This window comes from Nematostella vectensis, chromosome 8 (assembly GCF_932526225.1).
Source record: "Nematostella vectensis chromosome 8, jaNemVect1.1, whole genome shotgun sequence".
Taxonomy (NCBI): domain Eukaryota; kingdom Metazoa; phylum Cnidaria; class Anthozoa; order Actiniaria; family Edwardsiidae; genus Nematostella; species Nematostella vectensis.
In genome coordinates, this window is record NC_064041.1 from 3,407,998 (window position 1) to 3,417,459 (window position 9,462).

Sequence of the window (9,462 nt, forward strand, 5' to 3'; positions counted from 1 at the left end):
GACTGGTATTTCGTGAGCAAAATGCCTTGGTAGGAGAGCTTGATTGACGGAATAGATTAGCGAGTGCCTTGTGTATAGTAAGCAAAATAATTAGGAAAGAGAGGGTGATTGACGAAATAAGTCATTAGCATATTAGCGAGAGACTGGTATTTTGTCAGCAGAATGCCTTGGTAAGAGAGCTTGATTGACGAAAGAGGTCATTAGCATATTAGCGAGAGACTGGTATTTTGTCAGCAGAATGCCTTGGTAAGAGAGCTTGATTGACAAAATAGGTCATTAGCATATTAGCGAGAGACTGGTATTTTGTCAGCAGAATGCCTTGGTAAGAGAGCTTGATTGACGGAATAGGTCATTAGCATATTAGCGAGAGTCTAGTGCACGTCATCTGTAGTAACTTTCGTTTGAGGTAACGGTATATTTTCTAACTGTTGACTATACAAGTGTATATTCTGTGTGAAACTTGAAACGTAGATGGTCAAACCGCCCTTTTTTTATACATATGCTTTGTACGAAACGGTGAGAATTTGTTGTTCCACTTGCTAAATGGTTTTTAATTTGTCAACCTAGAAAGTTAGGTAAACAAAAAATGACACTAAGGCTCACAACATTTGTGCCTGCATTTTAATAATCAATGAATACGATTATTTTTTTAAACGATTGCTACAATGTTGGAAACTGTTTGGATACCTAAAATACCTCATAGTCTAGTATCCTTAACAGTCATAATCAAAGGTTGTGCTATTTCTAACTAAATCTGAACAAATTTAATTCACAACTCAATAACGGATTTTTAGGGTCGCTTGGATTCGAACGACGAATTGTATTCTAACTTACGTTTACACCAATCACAAAATCCAGAACAACGATGCGGTAAATGATATAGTTGCTATTTTTACACGAATTTAAGGTGATTTAAGTTTAAGTAAGGCTAACTTTTGCAACAACTAAAAAGCGCAAAGCTTCAATGATTCTGTTTATCTTGCAATTTGGAGTTTCTATAATTCTTCAATACCCTTTCATAAGAGGTAGTCCTCTAACTTTCGAAGCACACTAGTTGAATTCTACTTCTACGAGGACCTCCACTTCATCTGGCTTGAACGTGACCGTGCTAGCCCATAATGCACAAGGCATGCCGTATGTACAGCCGCGTGGGGCTTGGTACGAAATGACGTTTCCGGTCTTGGAGACTCTATCAGTATTGAGGTAGATACCCAGGTCCGGTCCGACACCAAATATGGGACCTGCAGCTGACGTACTCGGCTGATGCTCTACAGCCGTCTGTAAATGACACACAACACAATTCCTGTACTCGTCAAATAGGAAACATAGCTCTGTCAGGAGCGGATCTAGGGGTTGGCCTAGCGGTCCCCGGCCCCTCCTACTTTCAGATATTTGGCTTAGAAATAGCAACAAATTTAAGGAAATCTACGGAAGAACAATTAATCGGCCCCCTTTCTTGAAACCCTTGCTTCGGCGCTCCCTTTCTGAAACTCCTAGATGCATTATTATAGATGCATTATAAACTCCCTGCTGCATTATTCTGGCATATCGGTGAAAGATTGTATGTGACTAACAAAAGCCTTCCATATTTAGATAGTTTCCAGGGACATCGTCCAAAACAATAGCTCTTTTAAGTTTCGCATGATTGACCGAATGTAGAAAAAGCTACAGATTCTTTGCCAGATCTTATCGTAAAATGTAAAAGGAACTACTATTCCAAATATTTTCGAAGCATAGCAGCATTAAAGTTTTATTGTGACGGTTGCAGTGATCTCTAATAGATCGCGGTCCTGCCGCCCAAATCTAATTGTCTTTTTGATTCGACACAAATACAATGGGTTTAACCTTGATTCAGACGTCGCACTAAATGAATTATCTAAATAAATATGGATTTGCTTTGGAACATCAAACGCTCGACTTTTAAATCGCCCAACGCCGTGCATAACACAATTCTGCCGTGCGGAACTTAACTGATTTATTTCGAAACATCCTCCTAACAATAAGATTTGGCAAGGCAGGAGCGCGACGTATGAATCAAACAAAAGGAAAGAACATAAGATTTCGATACAAACCCAAACAATTGCATTCACTGAGACAATTTTTACAAGAAGTGAAATCGACCTAGGGTTTCGAGTGATTTTACCTATACTTATTTGGCAAAGCTTGCTTGTGTAATCTATTGGATCAACCTTTTTCATACAACGAACCCATACTTACATTTTGTAACTTGATTGCGGTCTTTTGGGGGTCCAAGCCATTGGTGTTATAGAGTGTAAACAAGAAAGATTTTGACGAGGATCGATATCCAGGCACTGAAAAAAAATGAAACAAAAACTCGGTTAAAATCAAATTTTCCTTCTTGTTGATAAAAGGTAATTTATACTCCGCCTACCCTGGATTTGTTGATGCAAAGTGATAGATGTTATGGTAAAAGTATCTTACAATAGGAAAAGAACCATTTTGGGAGGACCAAGGGCGCTGCGTGAGAATCCTGGGAACCCCCTTTGTAGGCGGCTCAGGTGTTTCAGACATCGTATGATCACCATCTTACTAGCTTATAGTGTAAACGACAAATAGCTGCCCTAATATAGATCGAGAAAATAAATCAACACAAGGGTAAAATACGATACCGGACCGCTCACTTCCAAAGCTCGAAATAGTGAGTTGATTGGTAAAAAGACCATCAAAAACTGGATTTTTACTCCCAAGGTTATTGATCGTTACACTTAAACGGCATTTTTTTATTTGTCATTTTATCTAGAATCATTGACTTTGAAAATCTACTTCAAACTCCCTGTGTTTTGACAATTTCCCGCCATAATGATTTTAACTAACTTACCATGGTACATCAGTGTATAACTTACCGTTAGTCCATGGTACATCAGTGTATAACTTACCGTTAGTCCATGGTACATCAGTGTAGAACTTATCGTCAGTCCATGGTCATCAGTTTATAACTTACCGTTAGTCCATGGTACATCAGTGTATAACTTACCGTTAGTCCATGGTCATCAGTGTATAACTTACCGTTAGTCCATGATTCATCAGTGTATAACTTACCGTTAGTCCATGATTCATCAGTGTATAACTAACCGTTAGTCCATGATTCATCAGTGTATAACTGACCGTTTGTCTATGATTCATCAGTGTATAACTAACCGTTAGTTCATGGTACATCAGTAATTAACTTACCGTTTGTCCATGGTACATCAGTGTATAACTAACCGTTAGTCCATGAATCATCATTTAATAACTTACCGTTAGTTCATGGTACATCAGTGTATGACTTACCGTTATTCCATGGTACATCAGTGTATAACTTACCGTTAGTCCATGGTACATCAGTGTATAACTTACCGTTAGTCCATGGTACATCAGTGTATAACTTATCGTCAGTCCATGGTCATCAGTTTATAACTTACCGTTAGTCCATGGTACATCAGTGTATAACTTACCGTTAGTCCATGGTCATCAGTGTATAACTTACCGTTAGTCCATGATTCATCAGTGTATAACTTACCGTTAGTCCATGATTCATCAGTGTATAACTGACCGTTTGTCTATGATTCATCAGTGTATAACTAACCGTTAGTTCATGGTACATCAGTAATTAACTTACCGTTTGTCCATGGTACATCAGTGTATAACTAACCGTTAGTCCATGAATCATCATTTAATAACTTACCGTTAGTTCATGGTACATCAGTGTATGACTTACCGTTATTCCATGGTACATCAGTGTATAACTTACCGTTAGTTCATGGTACATCAGTAATTAACTCACCGTTAGTCCATGGTACATCAGTATATCCACCAAACACCATCTTGCCAACTCGCACAATAGTGACTGACGGTCCTCCCCCGTTACATCCAGAGCTTAAACGGCATTTTTTTTTATTTGTCATTTTATCTAGAATCATTGACTTTGAAAATCTACTTCAAACTCCCGGTCTTTACCGTTAGTTCATGGTCCATCTGTGTATAACTCACCGTTAGTCCATGGTACATCCGTGTATAACTTACCGTTAGTTTATGGTACATCAGTAGTTAACTCACCGTTAGTCCATGGTACATCAGTGTATACTTTACCGTTAGTTCATGGTCCATCTGTGTATAACTTACCGTTAGTCCATGGTACATCAGTGTATAACTTACCGTTAGTTTATGGTACATCAGTAGTTAACTCACCGTTAGTCCATGGTACATCAGTGTATACTTTACCGTTAGTTCATGGTCCATCTGTGTATAACTTACCGTTAGTCCATGGTACATCAGTGTATACTTTACCGTTTGTCCATGGTACATCAGTGTATCCACCAAACACCATCTTGCCAACTCGCACAATAGTGACTGACGGTCCTCTCCCGTTACATCCAGAGCGGAATGACGCAGAACTCCATCCATCTGTGGTCGCCCGCCAACACTTGAGCCATCGGCTTGTGCTTGAGGTTTTGACTGAATCTAGGTATTCTAGCAAAGCCTGGGCATACACATCACGTTCGTTTTTTAGGATTGAGGAATCCAACCGCGGTGGAAGCTGGTAAAAGACTTCAAGATCATCCAAGTTGAATAGGTAAACCCCGGTATAGAATTTGCAGCAGGTTCCACATACCTCAGCATAAGAGTATGTGCATGTGGGTGGCAAATCATATATCGAAGGTGACGCAAAGGACTTATCCTTTGTCCCGAGAGAGAATATTAGGTCGCTTCCAAACACAGGGCCGTAACCAGGTTCAGCTCCTAGTATTCCACCAAAATTCGAATAAGCCAATGGGTTAACAGACTTGTTAAGAGATAGCTTGAGAGGATTGAAACCGTAGATATTGAACAAAGAGAAGATGAAAGAGTGGTTGGATTTGATCCATTTACCCTCTGTGTAAAAAAAACATTCGATTAGTACTCTTTTTATTATGCAATTTTCATTCTTTAGAAAGTCGCCCTTCAAACATAAAAAATCGATGTTCAAAATGTTAAAGCTATTTGCTAGGGCGAACTTCATTCACGATGTGATTTTGGAAGATGAAAAAAATACTTCTTATTTAGTCATCGAAGAAAACGTGCGAGTTTCATACCTCCCCATGGCTTGTCCGAATAGCCTCCAAAGATATATTTGCCGACACGGGCGATTGTTATGGTTACAGATTTTTTGTCGCATCCAGAGTGAAAGGCAGTATCATTCATTCCGTCTCTTTCAAGCCAGAAACACTTCTTCCAGCCGCTAGCACTTTCATTTTTTTGGTCACTATTTGTTTTGACGAAGCCAATCAATGCCTCGAAATAGCTTGTGTTGCCATGATTCTCAAAAATGGAGGAGCTGAGGACGTCCAAGAAGGTTGGGATTTCTAGAGAGAGAAGCGAATATGAAATTAGCAGACACAACTGGCAGACATGCAAAGTCGAACATGTAGTAGGATAGAAAGCGGGACAGACAGTAACGGACAGACAGTAATGGATATTAACGAACCGACAGTACCGGACAAGCAGTACAGAAAGTAACAGACAAAAAGTAATGGACAGAAAGTAACGGACAGACATGCAGTAACAGACAAAAACAGACAGAAAGTACTGACAGACAGACAGTAAATGATTAGCTGTAACGGACGGAAAGACAGTAACGAATACAGTAAGAGATAGGTAGTAATGGACAAACAGTAACGGACAGCAGTAACGGAAAGACAGTAATAGTCAAACAGTGATGGACAGACAGTAACTGGCAGACAGTAACGAACATACAGTAAGAGATAGGCAGTAATGGACAAACAGTAACCGACGGCAGTAACGGAAAGACAGTAATAGTCAAACAGTGATTGACAAACAGTGATGGACAGACAGTAACGGACAAACAGTAACAGAAAGTAATGGACAGACAGTAAAAGACGGTAATGGACAGACAGTCAGTACCTTTTGAGCAAGTTTTTTCCTTCCATCCCGGCACACACTCGCATTTGAAGTCTTGTCTGTCGTATAGAGACACACAGCTGCCGTTATTCTTGCATGGAAGTGACTCGCAGCTCGACTGTGGGGGGATATCAACAACATAGTTATAGTGGAATGACCCTTATTCAAGAGAGCATAAGATAAGAGAGGGACACTTTGGTATTACCCGCGCGCCATGTCGCGTCCGAATCCGGCTATTTTTAGTAACCACCTCCCAACCACTGCGCGTGAGGATTTGCTCCTTTTATTTTGTCCTACTCCCCCGCGGGTTGCGTGTTGTTGTTTTGCCAACTCGATAGGAATGAAAAGAGATCATGTAAAATAACTCGGAAGAAGAAAACAGGTCTAACTTAAGTTACCAAGATTGGCAAATATACTCACAGAAAGCTAAATCCCTGAATAGTTTGACTGTTTTGTTTGTCTGAGCGGTCAAATTAGAAAGAAAAAAACGACGAGAGATAAAATGGATGTGATACTGCGTTTGATTCAAATCCCGACACCAGCTTGTATAATAACAACATAATAATATAATAATAACAACATCATAGAAATACAGTAATATCTCCCTCTTTATTTCCTCACTTTTACAAAAGCTCCGATACTTCAGCTTGCTGGCTTTGATCATCACAAAAATGCATTCCCTCGCTACAAGGATAACTTTTATGAAATGTATTTTTCTTGGGTTCCTTCTCAATTCACAGGAATACTCACAAAAATCAATGTTATATCTAATGTCTAACTTACAGATTTCGTTTGACCATTAGGAAGATAATGAATGTTGAGAAACCAGGAAAAAGCAGCAAGTTAGAGCAAAATCGGTGATTGAAGCACGAGGTTTTCCGCTCTTGATTTTGAATGAAGTCTCGTTTGGGAAATCTTGCAATCCTCCTTCTAACAAGATGTAAATGCCAAAGCGCGGGGGTAGGGTGAGTAAAAATGCTCACGCGCAGTGGTTGGGTGGTGGTTACTAAAAATAGCCGGATTCGGACGCGACACGGCGCGCGGGTAATACCAAAGTGTCCCTCTCTTATCTTATGCTCTCTTGCCCTTATTCTATTTTGCGGAAGTGTTATAGAAGTTGAGCGTGTAGGGTGTAACTGCGCACTTTGAAATAAAACAACAAATGACACATTGCAATCTGATGCACAACACTATCTTAGCGCACTTAGTAAGAAAGCTAGAATTTCCGTTTTAGCGAAGCTTGTCTTCAATAAATTTCATGTGAATTTTATTTTAACTAAAGCACCATATTTAGTGATTTGTAAAAAAAATTACTGGTATATATTCTATCTTGCTATAAATACTGTTAACCAAATAGTTAATTTAAGGTATCTGAAGAGCTGTATAGGACTTAGGGACAATAGGTCCAAAACGTCAAAATTCCTAGCGTCAAAGTTCTTGGTCAGGTATTACAAAAAAGGGACCGGTATTATAAAGTGTGTCAGAAATAACAAAGTGCGTTAGGTATTATAAAGCGCGTCAGAAATTACAAAGTGCTTCAGGTATTACAAAGTGCTTCAGGTATTATAAAGCGCGTCAGGTATTCTAAAGTGCGTCAAGTATTATAAAGTGCGTAAGGTATTACAAAGTGCGTCAGGTATTACAAAGTGCGTCAGGTATTATAAGGTACGTCAGGTATGAGAAAGTGCGTCAGGTATTATAAAGTGCGTCAGGTATTACAAAGTGCTTCAGGAATTATAAAGTGCGTCAGGTATTATAAGGTACGTCAGGTATGAGAAAGTGCGTCAGGTATTATAAAGTGCGTCAAGTATTATAAAGTCCGTCAGGTAGTACAAAGTGCTTCAGGTATTACAAAGCGCGTCAGGTATTTTAAAGTGCGTCAGGTATAACAAAGTGCGTCAGGTATTACATAGTGCGTCAGGTATTATAAAGTGCGTCATGTATTATAAAGTGCGTCAAGTATTATAAAGTGCGTCAAGTATTATAAAGTGCGTCAGGTATTACAAAGTGCGTCAAGTATTAGAAAGTGCGTCAGGTATTACAAAGAGCGCGTCAGGTATTATAAAGTGCGTCAGGTATTAGAAAGTGCGTCAGGTATTACAAAGTGCGTGATGGAATAATAAAGTGCGTCAAACATTACAAAATGGTATGGTGATACTAGGAGTACCATACGTAAGAAAAAATGTTATAAGAAAATCTAAATTGTTATGACGAATTCAAGCTTGAGTGCAATCTCGAAAAACATTACCTTTGCGATGCTGAAGTGCTTTATCCCTGTCTTGTTCTGTACGTGTCTCTTTGAGTAAAATTTGTCAATGGAGAGAAGCTGGCAGGCTGGTCCTCCACCCTTTGTGATAGCTGTATGATTGACATTGATGGACACACACCAAGGTGTTCGGACACATGCATACAGACATCCATCTTCGTCAACAGCGCGCTTCTCTTGGGGACGGTCTTTCGGAGGAGAAACAAGTAGATTGTCGTGGGTGACGAAAGAGAGCCCGGTGAACGAGCTATAGAAGCTTCGTCGTGACTCTACTGTAATCAGAGTGATGAGCAACAAGGCAAATGCTAACGCCAGCGCATGGGTGCGCCAGATTTGGATCTCCATTCTAGTGATCCCACCTTGTTCAAACTAAACGAGATACTTCCCCAAGAAGTACCTTTAATAATATCTTAATGTTAGGATGATAAATTATTTAAAACAATCAAAGGGAAATTTTGGTTAAATTAACGCGGAACGAGTATTGATTGGTTTTAAAAAGACATTTTTCTGCTAGCCCCGATTCTCCTGGTGTTATTGTTTTGGTATCCAAAGACAAACTATGCAAGCTATGCATAATATACAATGTTATGCATTTAAATTTTATTCGAATTTTATTCGAATAAGGTTTTATGACTTTCTATGCATATGGCAATATGGCAAGTCATAATTTGTGAAATTATTTGAAGTAAATGTATCTTTTAATGTAATTATCGTTAAGATAAAAAAACTAAAATGATTACTATTCACACACCATTCTTACCCGGCGTTGAGCTTTAAAATGGCTGAAGATGTTGATTACCGCTTTTTCATTACCGTTTTTTTCCCGTTATCTTTCGGGTTGTCTCGCGACGTTTTTCTCCTGGTGCTGGTTTCTTAGCCTTTATCAGTCTTTGCTCAGTCAACTTCTTTTGTAATATATGTACATTTTTCCCGGAACATATAAAATGTAGAAATTGGTGAGCGGGGATGGTGTTTTGAAGAGGTTATTAGCTGACACCTCTCCCTGAAATTTGAAGTTATCTCTGCTTGCACGCGTAGTGTAAACTCTGCCTTAGATGTACACTATGCGTTCAGGGCTGCTATTCGCGATTCATAGAATCCACTTTGATGCAAGGGTATGTGTTATCGCATCAGCAACTATCTGAGAAAACAAATAAAAACCTGAAAAGAATTCAAAAGAAAATCATATAATCGAGGAAACCTACCGAGACAGGTGGGATCATATAATTTTGAAGATTCTTCATTGTTTTTTAGCTGACCGGTTGAATTTACGAGTCAAAAACACCAACAAATCGCCG

General features: G+C 39.2%; 1 protein-coding gene across 1 annotated transcript; it reads right to left on the bottom strand.

The window, feature by feature from the left end:
• Window positions 1-604: 604 nt before the first annotated feature.
• Window positions 605-8,556, bottom strand: LOC5498010. The gene is made up of 6 exons (XM_048731531.1): window positions 8,147-8,556; window positions 5,902-6,016; window positions 5,073-5,342; window positions 4,288-4,872; window positions 2,218-2,312; window positions 605-1,278 (listed from the first exon to the last, which is right to left on the bottom strand). The coding sequence occupies exons 1-6, from the start codon at window positions 8,507-8,509 to the stop codon at window positions 1,051-1,053; spliced, it is 1,656 nt and encodes a 551-aa protein (XP_048587488.1). The 5' UTR covers window positions 8,510-8,556; the 3' UTR covers window positions 605-1,050.
• Window positions 8,557-9,462: the final 906 nt, after the last annotated feature.

Coding starts and splice junctions, on each gene's coding strand:
- LOC5498010 (XM_048731531.1), bottom strand. CDS start 8,509: ATGGAGATCCAAATCTGGCGCACCCATGCGCTGGCGTTAGCATTTGCC. Junction 2,313..4,287: donor TGATGTACCATGGACAAACG/GTAAAGTATACA, acceptor ATTTTTTTTCAG/TGCCTGGATATCGATCCTCG. Junction 1,279..2,217: donor CCGCAATCAAGTTACAAAAT/GTAAGTATGGGT, acceptor TGTCATTTACAG/ACGGCTGTAGAGCATCAGCC.